General features: G+C 53.0%; 1 protein-coding gene and 1 non-coding gene across 3 annotated transcripts in view; one reads left to right on the forward strand and one right to left on the reverse strand.

Moving 5' to 3' along the window:
• PDE2A (phosphodiesterase 2A) overlaps positions 1 to 22,687 on the reverse strand; it is an 89,646-nt gene that overhangs the window by 58,793 nt on the left and 8,166 nt on the right. The window contains exon 2 of one of the 2 annotated variants that reach the window (XM_090265092.1): positions 2,914 to 2,980. In XM_090265092.1, coding sequence (XP_090121218.1) covers positions 2,914 to 2,980 — 67 coding nt within the window. Of the gene's footprint in view, positions 1 to 2,913; positions 3,090 to 22,687 lie in introns of those variants that run through there. The other variant, XM_090265098.1, reaches the window with a different exon arrangement.
• On the forward strand, positions 14,410 to 14,540 carry LOC150018439 (small nucleolar RNA SNORA18). The gene has a single exon (XR_016509535.1). It is a non-coding gene; the product is annotated as a small nucleolar RNA SNORA18 (small nucleolar RNA).

Consider the following 22,687-nt stretch of genomic DNA (forward strand, 5'->3'; position numbering starts at 1 on the left):
GGCATGCAGGGAAGGAAAGGAGACAGGCCAGTGTGCAGAAGGGGGCACTTGGTTGCTCAGCACCCTGGAGATAATGGGAGCCAGGAAGGGCACTAGATCACCCAGGGGACTAAGATCTCATGGTTGGCAAACTCATCCAACTCCAAGCTTGGCCCAATGTGCTCTTGCACCAAGGAGGTGTCATTGGGGATACCAACCTGGCGTCACTCACTGCCTGTGCCTGCCAAGCACTGTGAGGTAGTAGCAAACACAGTGACCCTGAAACATGTGCATCCTCTCCCCACCCCCTTCCAAATCCCGGCCCCAAACACGAGACAGGCTAAGAGGAAAAGAACAAAGGTTCTCGGACTGCGACATCGCCTGCCGCCTGCCTGTCCAGCGCCTGCTCAGCCGGAAACCCAAGACAAAGGCCTTGGTCAAAGCGAGGAGGATGAAGGGCAAAGGGTAGACAGAGCCTGGCCTGAGGGGGCCAAGAGAGAACGTCACTGGTCATCTCTGGGGACCTAATCGGAGGGAAGCAAGGACAGGATGGCAGCCAGGCCCTCCCTGCACACACACGTCACTCCACAAACATTTATGGGACACCTGCTGGATTCTGCACACCACGAACAGGACACACCTCGTTCCTCACCCCACTCACTTTATGCACACACTCCCTTACCCCCTGCAGCACATTCCAGAGCCTGCAACACCCCCCACACCCCTCATCTTCCTGGACACCCCTCGCATATGCCTTACCACACACATAAACAGCTTATAGGGAGGAAAGATCACATAATCCACATGTTACAGTGAAAAGTCACAGAACTCACACACCTACACTTCACACCACACTCACACTCAACGCCCCATCATGCACCTCACATACTCCACACTTACCTCCCTAACCAAAGACACATCCACTTAAATTCAACACACACACCACCCAGACAGAGATACACCCTGCATAGATAATCTGCACACCTAATGTCACACCAAAATGTCACATTTGTGGCCACACACAGCCCCTCAGCACAGACAATACTGCCTGCACACTGCCTCCCACCATGTGCACTTGGGCTTGTGTGTATGTGCACACACACACACACACATACACACAGTCAACAGGCTCCTTGCCTTGAACCCCTCAGCTCTAGATGTTGTACTCTTTTCCACTCAGAGTCATTCAAACAGTTACCACACAGACACATGACCCTCAGACACCAGCTCACAGATCCTAATCCATTTCCCGAGTATGCCTCCGTTGTACATAGAGACTCTAAACCAGTCACCAAGGCTGCAAACATACTCGGGCACACACAGCTCCCCCAACCCCAAGACGTCAATGAAACCTTTCCTCAGTCCCCTACATGGCTCTTCCTGGCTACCCACAACAACCAATAACACACTCAACCACACACACAATCCCCCATGCAAACTGCCCCTACAACTCCACCCCACAATAACAGACACACAAACACATACACAGAAGTTTCCTACACACACAATAGTCATATATACAGCTGCCACTGCATACTCCCAACACAGCCTCCCTAGCAACATATGGCATGCAACAGCACACATTCAGAATTCTCACACTCACCATAAGCCCCTGAGAACCCCCAAATAATCTCACAACGACTCACACAATACTACATGACACAGCACACATGATCACACACAAGGCACACTCAACATATGCAACTCAGCCTGTCCTACACAAACACACACCACAGACTCGCCCAGCCATGGACACTGCCCACCACAGGTGACTGACACCAGATTGCAGTCTGCTCCTCCCCTCCCCATCCCACACCCCCAACTGACCCCAGTCAAGACCAGGACAACAGCAATAAACAGGTTTATAAGTTATGAACCCCAGTGCCCCCACCGCACCACCCCCACCAGACTTAGATCTCTGGGCACCGCCCAAGAACTATGCCTTCCATGTTTAGTCCCTTCCACCAGTGCCCACATGTCATGCTTGACAACGTGAGAGAGGTGGAAGTCCTGGGGACACCAGCCCAGGACTGAGTCCACCCCCTCCTCACCCCAAAGCAGAGGGAGATATAAGGGGAAGGGGTGACCACAGGGAGAGACCCTAGAACAAAGATAAAGCCCTAGAGAAATGGGGCACGGGTAGGTAACAGACAGGCCAAGACAGGTGGGCACATGGGCAAAAGAGACCAAACAAGAGAGAAACAGACAAGTAGAGAGAGAGAGACGACATCCAGGACTCGGAAAAGCCTGACGAGAAACCAGAGAATCAAGTGGGACCACCACACCCACAAAGAAACAAGAGGAGAGGGTGAGATGAGCCAGAAAAGGCTAAGGGACCTCCTGGGGCAGGTGGGGGACAGGAACAAGGTAGGGGTGGGGGTCCCTTAGGGGGGAGAGAAACCATGATGGAAAGAGGCCTTTGGACCCCAGGGTAGGGTCCCAGGTGAGGAATGAAGTCCAGGCGTTGGAGAGGGAATCTGGGTGGGGGCACAGGTGAAGCTGTGGAGTAGAGGTTCAGGGGCTCGGGGTGAGGCCCCAGCTTTGAGGTGGGGCCCCGAGTGAGAGCTGGGCGCTCAGGTGTTCTGGGTGTGTCTGGAGTCTGGTATACACTGCCCTGGTTTAGGGGTTTGGAAGCGGGTTCTAGACTTGAACAGAGCTCTCAGTGTGGACTGGGGTCCCACTGGGTATTGTAAGTTCCAGATTAGAAAGGGGTTAGAATCTGGGGTGAGGTTTGGACTGTGGGCTTCCAGGGCTCCGGGGCTGGGGTGCAGTCCGCACAAGAGTGAGATTCACTAGGGGAAGGGTCTCCACCCTGAGGAAGCCTCAGGGACAGGATTGACCACGGAGCCGACGACCGCACGCTCCGCGGAGGACCCGGCCGGGCGCTGCCCGACACCCGCTTTTCCTCGTGCCCAGAGCGGAGGGCCCCCCTACCTGCAGCCTGTCGGCGCATGGCGGCGGCGGCGGCTCGTCCGGCTTGAGGAAGACCTGCTGGCCCCGCCTGAGGAATTGGACAACAGCGATGAGGATGTGGTGCAGCACCAGGACCATGCTCGCAGCCGCCCGCCCGCCCGCCGGCCCGGCCGCTGCGCTCTGTCAGCGCGTCCGCGACAGCTTCCCCGGGTTCGCAGGACTGTCCGCCCGGGCCCCGCCCCGGACCGCCCACTCCCCGCCCCCCACAGCACCAGCCCCGCCTACCACCCCGTCACCCTGGACAGCACCTCTCAGTTTGTCCGATCTTGGGACCCCAACCAGATCCCCCTCCAGTTCTCACCTCCCTTATCTTTCTGATCTCATATCTTCAGCTGGTCCACTATTAGGATCCCCGCCAGGTTGCCGGCTCCCAGCCTTCGCTCCCTTTTCTTGCCCCTTTGCCATTCCTTTCACTACCTCTCAGGGGTCACCTCTCAAAGCCCCTCTCCTGCCTCATCACATCCTCTCCCTGCACCGCTTAGAAAGTCCTGGAACCAGGCCAGAGCCCCAAGGCAGAGCGCAGTGAAGGGTAGTGTGGATGGTGGAATACGCGGTAAGGGGCCGCTGACAAATTACAAGGAGCCCTGGGCTTGCTTCTTTTCCAGGAAAAAAGGGTGAATTTTAGAGGTCGCCGCGAAACGGACAGGCCCGGGGAGCAGTAGCAAATCTGTTAGGGAGACACGTGCGCACACACACGAACGCACACACGGACGGGCACACTACTCCTGAGTGGGGGTAGGAGCACTGGGACCCCAGCACTGGGCAGGCAGTTCTGCGTTGGCGTCCTCGGGAGCCGGAGAGGGTGTAGGCCCCAGGGCCACACAATCCACAGTTCCGCGGTGGGACCCACGCGCCCCGAGCGCAGTTGTCCGCAGAGCCTCTGCGCTCAGGCGCCTGCAACAGCCGTGACACTCCTGCGCCCCCTGCTGTCCCATCCCGGCGGCGCAGCCGGGCCCTATTTGCAATCAGCCTGGCAGGGGGCATGCGGTAGGGAGGTCACCGGGGCCAGCTCTCTGCCTGAACCCATCGGGTTCCTAACTTTGACCTGGCATGAGATCAGCTGCCGCGGTGCGACGTGTTTGGACTGGAGGGTGCTCTTGGGTCTCTCCTGACCTTTGCCAAGAACTTGCTGCATGACCTTGGTCAGATTCCCCTGCCGGGTTTCTGGGCCTCAGTTTTCCCTTCTCTTTCACCAGACTGCCAGAAGAATCAACACCGATGATGGTGGGAAGACAGCCAGAGGCCTGACAGCCCTTGCTGTGGTCTGACCTGAATCTTCCCCACCACACTGCGGCCCCTCTCTCTGCAACCTCCTCCTCCCTTCTTGGAAGGTGACTCAGTGAGCCCCCAGCCTCCCAGCGTCCCAGCCTCCCCACCTCACTGGGCTGATTCATCTGGGCCCTTTCTCCCAGGAGAGTGATTTCCTTAATGTTGAGTCACTGAGCAGTCCTGGACTCAGTCCAGGCACCTGGCACACAGGCTGTGCCATCAGCCCAGGAAGGCCCTCCATGCCAGGATTTCTCCCACCTCTCTTTCTGAGGCTCAGCTCTGGCTATGCTTCTTGCGCTGCTCAAACACCTTGAGTGAACCCCTACCACCAGCACAATAAAGCCCAACCCTTCAGCCTGACATGGCAGACCCGCTATAACTTAGCCCTGGCTTGTTTTTCCAGCTTTGACCCTCTAGTCACCATTCCTTAAATTTGTACTTCTGGCTCTTCTTGGATGAATGACTCATTCTCACCTTCAGGCCCTTACCCATGCCCTCCAGCCCCCCAGCGCCCCCCAGACCCTGTTAATCTGCTTATCATTCAGGGACCAGACAGAGGCCACCTGTTTCAGGAGGCTACCTTAGTTTTCTGGGTTCCCCTTTGTGTCTTTCCTGGGAGTCATGTCTTGGGGCATGGGGAGGGGTGGGGAGCATCTCTTTCACTGAATGATCCAGGCCAAGTCAATGTATTTTACTGTATCTTTAAACTAGAGGTGATTTGGCCTAGTTATTAACACTGTAAAAAACATTACATGCGCTAAGATGTGTAAAAGTTCCAGCCCACAAAAGGCCCTCCCCTCCTTTTTTGGCCTCAGTTTCCTGCTCTGTAAAGAGAGTGACCAGTGTAAGGGTTATTGTAAGAAGTGAGTCTGAGCCCAGTGCACAAATCCTGAGCACCTGTCACCAGGTCAGTGCTACACTCTGGTTGACCTGGGGGTGGGCCACAGGTGCCCAGAAGGTATCTGCTATGGCCACTGGCCAGAGCTATTTGTTCTTCAGGGAAGGCCAGCCATCTCAGATCCCATAGTCAAGAGCCAGTCCTGGCCTGGCACAGCTACCACCTCTCAGGCACTCAGTCCCCGGCAGGACGTCCACAGCACTCACATTTGGACAAGTTACTTCTGAAACCTCACTTGGTCTCTCATACTGTAGCTCAGTGGCTGGGGCCCCAGGAGCACCCTCTGTGTCTCTTTCAACTCAGAGAGATTTGTACTGTGTCGGTCCTTCAGATGCAAGCGTTCCTCAGAGGCTTTGAGTCCTAACTCTGCCATAGACTTGCTGTGTGACTCTGGGAAGGCCACTGCCCCTCTATGCACCCCATTTCCCTCATCTGTGAAATGGTTAACACACTTGATTCAATAAACAAACTTCTTTGTTTTGATGCTTGGCAGGATACAGAATCCATTCAAAAACATAAATATAATCCTTGAAATTCTCCAACCAGCTCCTCCACACCCCCAGAAGAGGTAACCAAGACTCCTTGAAGTGGCAAGGTGACAGGCTTTGCCCCAACTCCCAGGGCCAGAAAGTGACCCTTGCTTCAAGGCCAGGATCCCACCACTCCCCCAGCTCTACATTCTGTGCTTCTGGGCTAGGTTCTCACTCTGGCTCATGCCTGGGACACCCCACAACCACCACCAATACCAGATATTTTAAATGTTCCCAGATGACAATTTTAATTTGCTGTCAAGTTTACAAGCCCTGTATTAGGTGCATCTGGGCCAACCTTCGTACTGCAGAATTAAGGGTCAGGGCCCCTATCTGGGGCTTGGGGCTCTCTGCCTGAAGGGATTTAACATTTATTAAGCACTTACTATATGCCTCATATTTCATCTTCTCAACAACTCTATTATTAGCTACATTCTACAGGTGAGGAAAATGGAGGCACAGAGAGACTAAGTAACTTGCCCATAGCCACACAGCTAGTAAGTAGTGGAGCCAAAATCCAGATCCAGACTGGCTGCCTCCAATCTATGCCTTAAACTCAAGCCCAACATTTAAGAAAAGGCATGTAAGAAAAACAGATTTTTCCACCTCTCCTTTGTCCCCAGTAATGCAGTGACTGAGGGTCTTCTACTCTCAGCCCCTGAACCATCTGCCCATCTCTGCCACAGCAGTAGCTGGCCTAGCCCCTCTAGCCACCTCTTTTCATCACCCACTTCACTGACTACTCTAAGGTACCCAGTGACCCAGCTACCTCCAAGCAGGTATTTTCGGAGAAGGTGACTCATCCCAGAATCTGGGTAATGGACCACTTCACCTCTGGCCCTGTCCAGGAGCAGACCCTCCCCTGTTCCTAATAATGAGACCTCTATGGGCTATTGTGCTTACAACTTCCTTACCCAGGACTGGTGAGCAGACTTTCCCACTTGCCATCTCTCCATCTGAGAGCATTGACCCAGCAGTCTCAAAAGATCACAAATGTGCTCTCTTCCCCATGACCACGTGTCCTGCTTCCATGACTCTGTCTGGTGCCTGGCATGCATCTATCCTGTTGCTGCTAACCATGGTCAGACTCCTGAACACCAGGTTCGAGCCTGAGCCCTGCCCTGACATGCCGGGTGACCTCAGGCAAGGCTCTGGCCCTCTCTAGCCTCAGACTTCTCAGCAGCGGTGAGGGTTGGCCTACTTCTCTTTGAGGGCTCAGACAGCTCAGGTGGAAGGAGGCAGGGTCCAGGTCGGTCTAGCTAGGCAGAAGATAGTGCTTCTGGACAGGCAGGCCTTCTGTCTTCTGCCTAGCTAGAGCAACCTGGACCCTGCTGAAACATGTCAAGTCCAAGGACAGAGCAAGGACCAGATCCCAATACAGGACGCTCCTTAGGAGAGAATCTATGTGACTCAGTCTCTCCATGACCTGGAGTGGAGCCCATGGACTAAAAAAGGGCTCCACCCTCCAGGGGACCCCACAAGGGGACAATCCAAGAAGCATCCCAAGGAAGCTGACATCTCTGTGTCCATCCAGAACCTGTCCTCAACACTTCAACCCTGAAGGGCCATGGGTGTGAACCACCCTTATGTAGCTCTGTGTGTGTATGTGTGTGTAAGCCCTGGGTAAGGACAAGGGAGGATAAGTACAGGTTCATAAATGTACATCTTTGTGAAGATGTGTGATGCTTCCATGTATAACTTGTGTACACACAAATGCATGTGTATCTACAGAAAGTGCCCATGTGTGTTTGCAGACAGGTATGTGTCTATGTGCAGGTATGAATGTATCTGCACACATGCAGGTATGTGTGTACAACTGTGTGTGCACACAAGTGTCCAAGCATGGCACATAATGGGCATTCATGTTTGAGTGTGTGTGCAAACGTGTGAGTCTGTGTGTACCCAAAGTCATACTAGAGGTACTGCCCACAGTCACCAGCCCAGGTCAGCTCTTTGTGTCTGCTGGCTGTGGCCCTGGATGTGGGAATGACCCTCAAAGGAAAAAATATGGCCACAGGTAGGTACTGGGGACAACATGGATCTGGGCTCTGGGTGGGCAGGGCCTGCTTCCAGAGCACCTCTAGCAGCTCTGAGTTCAAAAGGGCACAGGCTGAGGGAACTCAGGTCCACATGATGAGGGGTGGGGTTGGGTCAGCTACAGGTCTCATTCATTCATATCATTTCCATGTCGCTGTGTGACTCTGTGCAGGCCACTGCACCTGCGCAGCAGAGGGATGGCTCCATGACTGTACAAGGGGAAGGGAACCTATAAAATTCTAGTGCAGGACTAATCCAGGGCCTACTGACTCACATCAGGGCTGCGGTCCAGGGGACTTGGGCCTTAGCACACCTTAGGCTTGGTATCTGCTTCTTATCATTCACAAACCCTAAGATCCTATTACTACCCCAGGCCACACACAATCATATACACACTCACTGTCTTTCCACAAATACACACCCCCTCACTCCTACATACAGATGCACACATTCCTACATACAGACACACATCCTATATACATGATCACATGGCCTCTACACAGAGAGATACAGGTGAGCACATCTGCCCCAGTGTCTCCTTTAGGGGCCACTGTGCCTTCTTCTTCCTGATGCCCATAGATGCTGGAATCAGCTCTTCTTCACCCAATCCTCAACCTGCCTCACCCACACCCTCATGTCTCCCCATTGCCCACAGGATGAAGTTGGAGCCCTGGCCCTGGCCTTCATGGCCTTTAACACCCGCCTCCCCACCCCACCTGTACCCCGATGCTCACTCCTTCCACGACACCATCCTAACTCGGATTATTCTGAGTCACAATTCCCATGGAAACCAGGAAGGAAAATGAGCAAACGAAAAAACAGATTCTAGCTTTCTCAGCAGCTCTACCAGCCTTCTCAGCTTTGGGCAGAGGTAGGAAAAGGAGCTCTTGGCTCTCATCCTACCCCAGGGATAGGCAAGTGGGTTTAAGGTGCTCAAGCTCACTCAACCCCAACCTCCATCTTCAGGAGCCTGGGGCAATGCAGAGAGAGCACAGTGTGAGAAACTCTTCAGTGGCATTCACTGAGGCCCATCCCCTCACTGAACCCCACCCCCTCACTGAGCCCTACACTCTCACTGGGCCCCACCCCCTCACTGAGGCCCATCCCTTCACTGAGCCCCACCCCCTCACTGAGCCCCACCCCCTCACTGAGGCCTATCCCCTCACTGAACCCCACCCCCTCACTGAGCCCCACCCCCTCACTGAGGCCCATCCCCTCACTGAGCCCCACCCCGTCACTGAGCCCACTCCTTCTCTCACCCCCCATGCCCTACCCACCGATCTTCTTCTCTCAATGGTGCCTCCTCATTTCCAGTCTGCAGGATCTTGTGGGGCTGCTTTGGTTTCAGCCCCAGGCTACTCTTCCTGAGCCCTGGCTAGCAGGCTGGTGGATAGAGGAGGGCAGGCCTGACCCAGGCCAAGGGCTGATGTCCAGCCCTGCCTAGACAGCTGCAGACTACAGGCTGCCCAGTCTTCCTCCAAGAAGGGCCTCAGGCTGCAGCCACTGACCCCAGCCCCCCCACATGTATACATGTACACACACGTGCATACAAACATGTGCACACACATGCACAGCAGGGTTACTCAGAGCTGAGCCCATGAGGAGGGCTACTAAGGCACAAAAAAGTCTGAGAAGGAAGGGAGGGAGGGAGGGAGGGAGGGAGGAAGGTCTAAGGAACAGGGACACAAGGCCCCATGCTCTGAAAGCTTCCTGCGAACTCAGAAACTGTCATATAGCGAGGCCCCCGTGTGTGGCTTCAAGGTTCCAAGAACTCAGAGATCTTTGTGTTCTAAGAAAATCAGAGTCTCTATTATAATGCGCCATGATTTGAGGAGTCTGTACTTCTTACATTCTATGAAAGTACGAGCCTGAAATCCTGAGGATGTAGGCACCAAAGATTCTAACATTCTATTATTCTAACTGCCTGAGATGCCAGGATTCCAGGACTCCAACACCAGGGTTTCCACCCTCAGAACCCGGCGGTCTGTGGACTTGAGTCTCTGTGAATACCAGGTAAGAGCAGGCCCCAGCGAGCCCTTGCACATGTGAGGTGCATACCAGCCTCCACCTTTTTGCTTACAACCTCTCTGCTAATTAAATCTTAACTTTAAAGGGAAGGGAGGGTATTGCCATCAGTTACTGTCTTCTGAGCACCAGGCCACTCAGTTGATTCTATCATTTAATCCTCACGATACTAGTAGCTTGAATTTACAGTTAATAATACTGAGGTCCTGGGACATGAGGTCAATTGTCTAAAGTCCCAGAGCTGGAAATAGTAGAACAGCAGCAACCCAAACCTGGCCCCTGGCAAACCTGTGTCTCCCAGTAGCAGGCTAGCTCCCCGAAAGAACCTGGGGACCTCCCTCCCAATTCCTGCTCTGCTTTAGGTTCACACTGAAGCAGTTCCTCCCACCCTAGAGGCCTCCAGCTCCAGGAGGCAGAGACTGTGGTCCCCTCTTCTCCCTCTTCCCTAAGCTAGAGGCAGTTTAGAGCCCCCACATTTTCTATCCTGATTGATCTAAAGGCGCTTGATCCACAAAGACTCCATGGTGGGACTGGGAGATGTGGCGTTCAGTTTCTAAGCACCCGTCGCTATGGAAGCCAGGTGCTGCCATCCCAAAGCCTAGCAACAAGGCGCAGTGTGGTGTGGGACGGAGGGCATTGCCAGGGGGCTTCTGAGGCAGCCAGCAAGAGAGGTAGGGTGGACTACTCCATTCTCCAGGCTGGAGGGCTGGACCTGCCGCCCTGGCTGGGCTTGCAAGGGGGAGGAAGGAGGCAGAGGGAGCAGGGCTGGACAGGTCTTGAGAGACCGAGACCCATAGGGCAGAGAGAGACTTGCAGAGACAGACAGAGGTAGTCCAGAGACAGTGAAAGGCAGGGACACCATCAGAGAAAGGGAAGTGCAGGAAGGTAGAAGACAAGAGCTGGTCAGAGTCCGAGACCACTTAGACAGACAATTGGCCGGAAGGGACGGACTCCCAGACAGGCTGCCTCCCAGGGAGGGCGTGTGCCAGAGCAGAAGGAAGCCACAGGGCAATGACAGAGATGGATGGATTCGTGACAGGAGATAAGCCTGAGGCGGGAGGCAATATAGAGGCAGATGATAAAGGAAGAGAGAGAGGACTAGGAACAAAGTGGGCAGGCGGGCAACACAGACTGGGAGGCAGAGCCAACGGTAGCAGGACAAGATGGCAAGGGCCCCAAGGTCACAGCAGTCCTGAGCTGGCCCCAGAGGTCTGCCCACCTGTGGCATGGGCATCACCAGCCTTGTACAACCTCCCACCCGGCCTCTCTCCCAGAATCATCTAGGCACTGACCCTTAGAAAAGACTGGTCAGAGGTCCCATATTCCTCTTACCCGCTGGGGACAGGTCTTGTCCAAGATCACACAGTGAGGCAGCATCTGAAACAGCAGGCCTTGGAAATCCCGGTCCAGGGCTTCCTCCCCACCCTCAGCCGAGTCTGACCACTGCTCGGTTACCCATGGAGACACCTTCAGTACCGAGTGCGCGCTTGTCTCCCTACCAGAGTGAACGAGCCTAAGATGCAATCCCATTTACTCCCTTCTTCTTCAAACAATGGGCCCAGACCCAAGAATGGAGCAGACAGCATCCAGTGGAGATATGGCCCACAGCTGCCCCTCTAGGGCTGAGTCTAGGGAAGGCAGGCTCCAGGGAACCCACAGAAGCCTGGCTCCTCGGAGGCAAGGAAGTGGCAGGCACTTGACAGGTGGGGTCTCAATCCTCATGGCAACCTCTTAGAGATGAGAAGACTAAGGCCCCCAAAGAGAAAGTGACTTGCTCTAAGGTGCCTGACACAGAACTTGAATCCAGGTCTCCTGGGGCTGGTGCAAGTTGGAGGGCCTGGTGGAGCCCCCACCACCACCAGGGTGGAGGCAGCTGCTCCAGGAAGGGGGGCAATCCCAGCTTGCTCAGGGGCCCTTCCCAAGAGGGCGGGTGGGCTCGGGCCACAAGCCGTGCTCTGGCTACTATTCCTCCCAACAGCAGACATCCTCCCACGCACCCAGTGTCAGCGCTTGGCTAGACTCTTCCAGATGTCAGGTATTAATATCTCCTCTCTCTCTCTCCTCCCTCCCTCAATTGTTAACACTGTCAGCAGCACCTGACAGCTGCTCTGGGAGCTTCTGTGCCCTCAGAGGCGCCCCTTCTGCCCCCAGAGCCTTGCTCTCTCCAGACTCCTGAGGGAGGAGCAAGACAAAGACTAATTAAGCACCCGCTAAGTGCCCCTGTTGGTGTGAAGCACTTGACCTTCATTATGTCATTAAATTGTCCACTGAGGACTGTGAGGGGTCACCCCACCTCCTGCAGCTCCTGGTCCCTGGCCTCCCTGCCCACCCTCCCCCCACCTCACAGCACCAGTAGGTGAACTCAAGAGTCTGGGAACTGGCAGTTTGATTCTCAGTAGCAGTGCCCATGGTGGGGGACAGTGGGGGAAGCAGGGTAGACAGGTGGAAGGCGAGAGGAAGAGGGAAGGAAGAGCAAGGGCACAGCAGGCTGCTGCACGCCAGGCTCACTCCACACATACACACCTTGCGCGCTGGGCCTGGGCCACAGCCCACATCGACCCGCGGCTCCATACTCCTCTGAGCCTCCGTTCCTGGAAGGCAGCGCTGCAACGACTATCGATTGACTGCCTCCCAGTCTCCTCTTCTGGCTGCCTGGAGGCTGCCTCCTCCATGCAGCCCCCCAGCTGATTGGTGTCACTGCCAGGGTGAGAGTCTGGGAGCAGCCTAGGGACAATGAGCGGTGACCCCTCATCTCTTCCTCAGTATGACACTCTACTCCTCAGGAACATGGTTCAGGTAGACGGGTAGTACAAGGGCTGACACAGAGGCTCATGTTTGTGCATGCACATGAGTATGTGCACACGTGTCTGTGTGCATGTGTGAGTGCAGTAGGACAGATGAGTTATAAATACAAGATGTGAGCCATACAACCTGGGTTCAAATCCCAACTCCTCTATTTCCTGGCTATGAAACCTTGTGCAAATCATTGAACTTCTCTGAGCCTCAGTTTCCTTATCTGTACAGTGGGGTTACCGATAGTGACCAACTAATAGGATGAATGAGATTATAAATGTAGAGCTCTGGCACAATACTTGGCATACAGTATTTTTTGATACATGAAAGCTTTTATTACTGTTACTATGAGCTTGCACACGTGCGTTTGTGCACGTGTGTGCATGTGTGTGTGCATGTGTAGGTACCCTTGGAAGGTCCAGGAGGGATTTCTGGCACTCCAGCAGGAGGGTATAGGCTGCTCCCTAACCCTCAACTCCCCTAAAGTAGGGACGGCAGCCTCACTCTCAGCTCAACCTCAGAGAAGGAGACCTATGGCACGCCCCCCAAAAAAACCACCTGTGTTGGGCAAGTCTGTGTGAGGGAGATGGATGGGTTGGCGGCCGCCAGGCAGGACCGGTGATTAGGAGGCTAACAGCCCAGCAACCGGAAAGGAGCAGGAGGGAGGCTGGACTGCGGGGCCATCCATCAAAGCTGGCAGGCCTGGCAATGCTCTACAGCGAGATGAAAGAGAGGCAAGGGGACAGCTGTGAGGTGGGGGAAGTATCGACAAGCTAAGGGACAGGCAGCCAGGCTCAGCTCACCAATGACCCACTCAGTAACCCTGAATGGGTCACTGTAACCTTAGGAATTCAGTTTCTTCATCAGGACAATGGGGTCAAATGTCTCTTCCCAGATAAGTTCCAGCCACAGTAGACACTGTATCAGGCTCCAGGGACAAGGGGAGCTCTGGGGAGGTTGTGAGGGGCTCAGAGATTCTCTTACCTCCTACAGGTGCACAGCTCAGCCAAAGGTCTGTGAAGGTGTGGAGTAAGGGGACATGGCACAGCGTCTGGGCTGGGGACCTGAAGGCCCCAGTTTGAATCACTTTATGACCTTAATCCCTTGCTGACCTTCGCCGAGCCCCTGACTTCCCAGGTCCTTCCCTGAATTCCCTTCCCCACTACCATTACCACACACATGCCCAGTGTGTCAGAGGTATGAAGGGCGTAAGCAGAGCCCTTGCCTATGTAAATTTCACCCTAACTGCTACATCTGGAGGCAGCAGTTGCCTGAAAAAATCCTGGCCAGCAAATCTGGGGCAGGAGGACCTGTCTGGGGTCTAGTAGGACCCTTGCAGGGCCCATAGTGTCAGGCTGTCTCTGATGATCTCAGCGAGCTTGATCAAGTCACTTACCTCTCTGGGCCTCAGTCTCTCCATCCCTAAAATCAAACAAGGAATAACAACAAAAATCTTGAGGGGCTCCTCTTTCCCTGTGAGATGAACTGCAAATGCACTGCAGCCATTTCCTCCCAGTCCTTCCCCAGACCAGGCTCCCTACACTTATGTTCTCTGGATTTTATCAGTCCCCCATCCTTCCATCTGTTTCACTTCTGGGCTCATGCCTCATGATTCACCAGGCCACCTCTGGACCTCTGCCTCTCCTCTGGAAAATCTCACTCGCCAGAGCCATTGGCCCCTGACAGAGCTAAGCCAGGTCCTCTTGCAGAGCCACCAGTGGCCCCCAAATGCCTTCTCTGGAGGGTCTGTGTCCCCATCTCACTGAGCGCTGGACCTGATTCCCAGGGTTGGAGGAAGAGGTGGGTAGCTCAGGGCCTCCAACGGTGATGGCACTTAGAGAAAATGTAAGGAAGGAAAGAAGGAGGGAGGGAAGAACGAACAGAAAGAGACAAGAAGGGAGGGAAGTTGAGGTTTATCCCAATGGGGCTTTTTCTGTAGGCCTACATTGTTGGAAATGCCTCATAGAGTAAATGTGTTGTTTCCTTTATTCACAGAACTATGTGTTAGATCTCTGGGAAGGAACTACAAGTCAGAGAAAGAAAAAAAAAAAAAAAAAGAAGGGAGGGAAGGAGAGAAACAGTTGTCCCCAATGTCCATTTGGGTCTAACAATCTGAATGAACTCCAGTTCATTCCAGGTGGAGCCCTCCCTGCTCTGGCCCCTGCCCATGCCCCGCTCACCTCACCCCCACACCCCTTTGGGCTCCAGCCCTGGTCATACATGTCAGTACACAAGCCCAGAGCCAAAGGGGTCTCTGGCCTCTGCCTGCACCCTCACTGAAGGCTGAGAACAGGCCTGGTCGTCATAGCAATACTGCAACGCTGTCATCACTAATTCATCGTCCTGGTGCTGAGAGGCCAGCGAGGTGTCAGGAGAGCTGGTCAGAGCTGATGAGAGCAGCCACTGGGAACAGCAGTCTTGAGGGGGGCGTGGGGGAGGGTCAGGGGTTAAATGCCATTTCTCCATACACCTGTGTCCTCCACTCAGTGTCCTCATGCACTTGGGGGAAGGAGCACAGACCCTTCCCCAGTCTGTCCTGTGCACCTCCTGTGTGTCCATCTCAGTCCAACCACAGAGGTGGGGGTTGGTGAACACCGGGATAGAAAGCTTCCCACCCCCAGCATTTATGAGCATGTGTCCATGCCCTGCTGTCCTCAGTAGGGAAGGGGGATGTCCCTTTAATGTCACAGGGGCTGAGAAGGCATGGAGAAAAGGGGGAGGAAGTAAGCCCATCTTGTGCCCCATACAGGCAGGTATGTGCCAGACATTCTTAAAAAGTAACTCAATCCTCCCAGAAAACCTACAGGGGTGGAATTATTACTCCATTTTACAGATGCCTGGATGTTCTCTCTGCCTAAATCCTCCCACCCTACACCCATCCTCCCTCCTCTGAACTCCCAGTGATGGTGCATGAGGGTCCTGGTCTCATCAGTCAGACTGGACTGCCGGCTGCCCCTTCTCTCACCCAGGGCACACAGAGTGGACCTTCCCATCCCAGCTACCTTCCTGAAGATCAGAAGACCATGCCGACTTCCAACCAAGATGGAGGCCTAGACAGACACTCTGTGTCTCCCTCCACAACTAAGAAGGAACGCAACTACCTCAAAACTAGGGACAACCAGAAGTTCCAGAAAATCAAACTGCATGGCTCTAACAAACAGAGATATAGGGAAGAAATACTCATACAGACAGGTAGGAGGGGCAGAGCCAGGCCGGAGAGGACTCGGGGTGGTGGTGTCAGCAGCGGTGGCAGCAGCAGGCCAGTAGAAAGTGCACGTTTTAAAAAGTTGGGAGGGACACCTGGGGAGCACTCCCAGCACCAGACCACACTGAACAGCTATGGTTCCAGTGCTGGGGAAAATAAAGCCTCATTGTTTCTGACTGTGCAGACAAGTGCGGGTTGGGGCGAAGGAGGAAACAGCTGGTCTCTCAGCAGAGTCCACTTCTTTGAAGGGACTCATGGTCCTAGAACATCCGCAGACCCACCCACTCTGGGAACGATGGGCAGGGCAGCAGCTAGAGAGGCGCCAGTCCCATACAGAAGTGGGAGAAGTGCCTGGAAAAGGGGCAAGTGCCGAGCAAGCAGCATTGTTCCCTCTCAGACCCCTGTACTGATGAATACCTAAGATTCCTCCCCTTACAATGTAACAGGAGTGACAGCTCTACCTAAGACACAGAGGCAAACAAACACAGGAGCCTGTCAAGATGAGGAGACAGAGAAGTATGGGCCAAAGGGGGGAATGGATCAAGTTTCCAGTGGGAGAACTAAGCGACGAGGAGATAGCTAACTTCACAGATGAGGAGGTAGACAACATAACAGATGCAGAATTCAAAACACTGGTGTTAAAGATACTCACAGGCTTGACAGATATGCTTAAGTATGGCAAACGCATAAGGGAAGAAGTGAAGGCTATACTAAATGAAACAAAGGAAAATCCACAAAAAACCAATGGTGAAGGGAAAGAAACCGGGTTCAAATCAATGATTTGAAACATAAGGAAGAAAAAACCAGCCAACTAGTACAGAATGAGGGAACAAGAATTGAAAAAAATGAGAGGCTTAGGAACCTCTGGGACAACTTTAAATGTGCCAATATCTGAACCATAGGGGTGCCAGAAGGAGAAGAGGAACAGCAAGAAATTAAAAGATTATGTGAGAAAATAGTGAAGAAAAACTCCCCAAATTTGGCGAAAGAAATAGACAAGTCCAGGAAGCACAGAGAGTCCCAAACAAGCTAGATCCAAAAAGGACCCTACCAACACACATCATAATTTAAATGCCAAAGGTTCAAGATGAAGAGAGAATCTTATAAGCAGCAAGAGAAAAGCAGAGAGTTACCTACAAAGGGGGGTGCCTATAAGACTATCAGCTGATTTCTCAAAAGAAATTTTGCAGGCAAGAAAGGGCTGACAAGAAGTATTCAAGGTGATGAAAAGCAAGGACTTACAACCAAGATTACTCTCTCCAGCAAAGCTATCATTTAGAATAGAAGGGCAGATGAAGTGCTTCCCAGACAAGGTAAAGCTAAAGGAGTTCATCATCACCAAGCTATTATAATATGGAATGTCAAAGGGACTAATTTAAGAAAAAGAGGATCAAAACTATGAACATTAAAGTGACAACAAACTCACAACTATCAACAACTGAATCTAAAAAATAAAAGCAAAATCCAACTAAGCAAACCAGAATAGCAACAGAATCATAGGTATGGGATCATTTGGAGGGTTATCAGCTGGCAGGGGGAAAAGGGAGAAATGGGAAAATGGTGCAAGGGTTAAGAAGCATAACTGGTTGGTACAAAATAGACAAGGGGAAGTTAAGAGTAATATAGGAAAGGGTGAGGCCAAGAACTTATATGCACCATCCATGGACATGAACAAAGGGGGTGTGGGATTTCTGGAGGGAAGGGGGGTACTGGTCAGAGGGGAGCAAAGGGAAAAGAATTGGGACTACTGTAACAACATAATCGATAAAATATATTTTAAAAGAAGAAGAAGAAGAAGACCGTGCCCAGGATCATGGGCTAGAACTGTCCTTGGTTCTGAACCCTCCCAGGCCTTTCCCAGGGAGTTTTGCCTTTTTCTGCTGGAAGTCACAGGGCCCTCAGCCTAGTGGAGAAAGTCCAGACTCCACCCACGAGACACCCCTGCCCTCTTCTCACCTAGTTTCTTCATTCCCAGAACCTGAAACAAGGAGCCCATTTGAAGCAGGAGAATGGGGATGAAACTAACATGCATTCACTCAACAAGCATTTATTGACCCCTTAACATGTGGCCTGTAATGGGCCTCGAGATACAACAGTGAACAAAATAAAACCAATTCCTGTCCTTTTGGAGATTTTGGTCCTGTAAGTCAGCACTGAGGTTTGGTTTACGCACATTAACCTACTTGATTCTTATAATATGTATGAAGGTGGATATTATTATGCCCATTTTACTGTGAAGAAAACTGAAGATTAGAGTGAAAGGAATCTGCTCAAGGCCACACAACTAGTTACCAGTAAGGGCAGAATTCAAGCCCCACATTTCATTTGAGAAAGAGAGAGAGAGAGAGAGAGAGAGAGAGAGAGAGAGACATCAACCCGGGATTGAACCTGCAACCTTCTGGTGTACAGGACGACATTTCAACCAACTGAGCCACCCAGCCAGAGTTCATTCTTACTCCATTTCCAAGTGGGGCAAGGGAGTCACAGAGCTCATCTTTGCCCTCAAAGAGTTCATAATCTAGTCTACCCATCCCAATAAGCACCACGGAAAAGCGTTCCTTGAGTCTGATCTGAATCCCTCCTGCTGTGCTCAAACTTGGCCTCTCTTTGTTGGGACCTCAGTGGGATGGAGGATCAGTGCTCCTCTCCTTGCAGAGCCCGAGGTGCTTCCATGAGCTCCCAGACCTTCCTCCACCCCCACCTTGCACAGAGGCCTCCCCCTCAGGAGGGAGTGAGTGAGGTGTGCATTCTAAAAATACCTTAATCCCTCCCTGCTTGTGCTCTAATTAAGCTGAGTGAGTCACTACTTTAAGTAATTTATTGCTAGTTACATAATTGATTTAATATTTGGTTCTAGAACTGGGGATCAAAAGTGCCCCCTTTATTTTCAGGGAACTGATAATCCCCGGAGGGGTTTATGGCCCTAGTACGGGGAGATAGGGAGGGAAGTGGAGTCATCTTGGACAGGCCCCAGACTGGACCAAAGTGTGGCCATATCCTCCAGGGCCACAGGTATACCTGAACCGAGGAGGGGCAGGCTTGTGGGAAACCAACTTTCTCCTTTGTCGCTCACTCTGTGGATGGATGAGGTCATCACTCCCAGCTGAATGAGCCCTCAGACCAAAAGCCTCCTCTCAGAAGACCATATCCTGAGCACCCCTTCCCCTCCCTGCCTCATTGCCTCTGCCAGTGCCCAGGACCAGGCCCAGAAAGGTCGAGCAGGTCCTTGGCATCTCCCAGCTTGTCAGAGGCAGCCCCCCTCTATGTGCCCAGTTTGTCAGCTCCAGGAAAACCCAGCCCCTCTCATAGCCTGGTAAGAAGTCATGCCCCCAAAGGGGATTGACTGCAAAGGGAAGTTGTAGGGGGTGGGGAATGATAAAATACTCCTTTCTTGATTGAAATGGCAGTTCTATGGCTGTATATATTTATCAGAACTCATTGAATCATACATTTTAAATTGGTGAGTTTATTGTATATAATTACACCTCAATAAAATGGATACAAAAAATAAATTTGAAGAAAGAAGTCATACCCCCACCTTCTGGGCTCCCATGGCATAACAGCCGTGCAGAAGCTGAGGTGGGGAGATGCAAAGAACCAGCTATGGCGGACACATAGTAGGTGCCACACAGAAGATGTTTGTTTCACTCAGTTCCAATTAGCAAGAACTCACCAGGCACCTCCTGGGGGCAGTTACACATCCTCGATCTCATTAGCTCTCCCCCGGCTCTGGTGCAGCCCGCAGACAGAGCTGAACTGTGCACCAGGTGCATCACAGACTTCGTCTCGTTTAATCCTCACAGCAGCCCTGATAAGATGGGCTCTATTAGCATCCTCCTCTCACAGATGAGGGGAAAAAGTCCCACAGCTAAGAAGTGGAGGAGCCGAGATTTGAACCAGGAGACATTCCCCAAAGCTTGTGTTCGTAATCACTCACCTCTACTACTAAATGGCATGGGTTAGGAAGCCAGGCATGGAGGATGTGCCTCTGACCGCAGGCCTTAATAATGAGGTTTTCACTGGGCTTGGAAGTAGAGGCAGGGTACACCCAAACAAAGGAGGCAAGTGAGCATATGTGAGCTCAGAGAGGTGGCAAGAGGCAGGGCCTACTTTGGGAAGGAGGAAATTGGGTCAGGCAGCAAGCCTGAAGGAAGCACAGAAGAAGTCAGGCAGAGTCTGAAAAAATGAGGCACAGGGCAACGGGCTATGCCAGCCCATGGTTTAAACGCCTGCTCGATGCTATTCGTGACTCATTCCCTGCCCAACCCCTGCCAGATGTGTCTCTTCCCAGTTTCTTGGCCCTAATTGCCTACTCACAACCACAGTCACCACCTTACCAAGTCAAAGACTGGTGCCATGTGGCAGGGGAGCGCTCCAAAGTTGAGGAGTATGGAAGGGAAGCCAAGACCTGAAGAACGATAGGAATTAGCCAGGTTAAGGGAAGGGGCAACAAGAAAGATTGTTCCGGGCAAAAGGAACAGCATATGCAACAGCCCAGAGGTGGGAGATGCTGCACAGGTGGGGAACTAAAGGTAGCTGGGCCTGGCTGCCTGATGGGCAGTCTCTCTGCTGAGTGTGAGAGTATTCGCGGTGTGCACAATGCATGGGCTGAATTGCATCTGTGTTGCATGCCTGGGTGTGTATACCTGAGTTGTGTGCACAGGTGTTGCAATTCATTCTGTTTCTGCTGTTTCCAGGTCAATTTTTAGATTCACCCAGTGCTTGCTTCTCGGTGTGTATTGATGTGTGTTGAATGCGTGTGTATTATTGTCTGCCTCTTTGTGTGTGGGCTTCTGTGTCTGTTGAGTTTTCCTCTGCTTATGCATGTTTGTTTGCCTATGCCTGGAACTGTATGTTTGTGGCCACACACTTGGTGCCTTAGCTCAGGCTGGGGGGTTGAGGAAGGCCAGAGGAGGCGCCTGGGACAGGGGTGCTGGAGATGGGATCCAGTTGCACACAATAGCATCTAATGATTGCCAACCATTTAGTGGGACAGAAGCTGCACCAGAGATGCTAATTATCACTGATACTGAGTCTGTGGCCTGGGGCTTTGCAGAGGCTAGCAGTGGATCCCACTGGCACACAGCACCTAGGTGAGCTGGCTAGGTCAAGGCCTCTGACCACCCAGCACCAGGAAGGGACCATCACATTGACTGTCTCCCGTGGAGCCCAAGGCCCAGGCTTTAGAGAGCAAGAAGGATTGAGATCAAACTCCAGGGTCACAGTCTTAAAAAGGAGGACTTTTCTTAGACATGGCAGTGGACAGGCCCTAAGTGTCATCAAGAGATGAGGTAACGGTGACACAGCCATGGTCTGAGGGGGTGACTTCTGGTGCCATGGTGGTGCCCTGGAGTGTGGAAGCCACCAGCCCAATGAGGCAGGGCGAGATGCTCCTGGAGGGGGGTCTAAGCTGCCACACATCCCTGCACCGGTGGTTGGACACTGGGGCACTAGTGCCGCAGCTCAGGCAGGTGAGTTAGGGGTGGAGGCTGTCACTCTGCGGCCTGTCTATCCAGCTCATGTCCTCAGCCACCCCTGATGCAGCCTGCCTGATTTTCACCTGAGTCTCCACCCCAGCCTCCCGCTGGCCACTCTGTCTAACCCTTCACTTGGAGCTTCCTAACCCCAAAGATAACCATGGCCCAAATGGTGTTCTTCAGCAGGAAGTGGCTCCAGTGCAACAGCAGATGACTGAGGGCATGCGGTGAATGTGTCAAAGTGGGTGCTCAGAGGCGGGGCCCGGCTTCCAGCTTCTGCTCTGAGGCCCACCCAGCTGTGTGACCTTGGGCAAGTTGGCACCCTCTCTGGGCTTCAGTTTCACATCAACCTTTGTCCCTCCAGATCTTCCAGATATGCACCCTGTTTACAGTGCTCTGTGCCCCTGAGGCTGACTCCTAGTGCTGCTTCGCATCCCTTACCTCCTTGCCCTCTGGCCTCCAGGTGGGTTCTGCCAATGAAGGTGGAGTATTTACACTTTCACCAACCCCACCTCCTCTGACAGCCCTTCTCTGATCTGGAGAACTCTTCTTGCCCCTCTGGCTTCTCAGCTGCTAGTCCTAAGTACCTCAACATACCTGATCCTGCCCCACCTCCATAGTAGTTGCTTCATCAAACTGCCTTCACTTAAACCACTTAAGGGTGTCATCTATAAGATAGGCTAGCTCCTTGAAGAATAGTTGAAGGGCAGTCTATAAACCTTATTCTCTTCATCTAGCCCTCAAACACCACCTCACACAAAGGTATAGAATAACTGAATTTGCTGGCATGGGAAGGATGCTACACCATGCTGCCTGCTTCTCTCCTCTCCTGTCCAGTTCCAGCCCAGCCCCCAGCATCAGGAAGCTTCCACCTCTGCTCCATTCAGAGCCAATGTCTGCACCTCCAGCCATATCCTCCACCCTAGATCCTCCCATAACTCAGCACAAAGGAAGCTGTCTGTCTGTCTGTCTGTCTGCTCTGGCCTCACCAGTGCTGAACCGGCAAAGCTGCTGCAGAGTTGCCTGGTCCTACCCATCATTACCCCCTCACTGTCCCCACCAGAGTGTCCTCACATCCAGCCCCTGCCTCCAGTCCCAAGCCTTCAGGGAGACACGTTTTTCTCCAGTTTCACAGGGAAGGGGGTCTCCCTGCTTCCAGCTGCCAGTCTAACCATGCACCTGCCCACTGCCCAAACTGCCAGGGGGAGCACTCTGGGCCTGAAGCCTCCCCATGCTGAGGGGGTTGAGGCGTGTCCTTCTCTGGTCCCTCCATGGCAGCTATAGCTTGAATGGACTTCAGAGAGCTTGCAACTAACTTTGCTGCTAGGATAGGAGCCTCATCTGCAGCCTCCCTAACCAGGCTGCCCAGTGCCAATTCGCACCCCCCACCATAGACAGGAAGTCTATCCCTCCCTCCCAAAGCTGCCCCTCCCCTATGGGACTGCCCTGCCACCCTTGCCCTGAGTCAACTGGGGCCTCCAGGATTCCCCCACCATGCCAA

Source organism: Furipterus horrens, unplaced genomic scaffold, assembly GCF_987537825.1.
Source record: "Furipterus horrens unplaced genomic scaffold, mFurHor1.1.pri manual_scaffold_2, whole genome shotgun sequence".
Lineage (NCBI taxonomy): Eukaryota > Metazoa > Chordata > Mammalia > Chiroptera > Furipteridae > Furipterus > Furipterus horrens.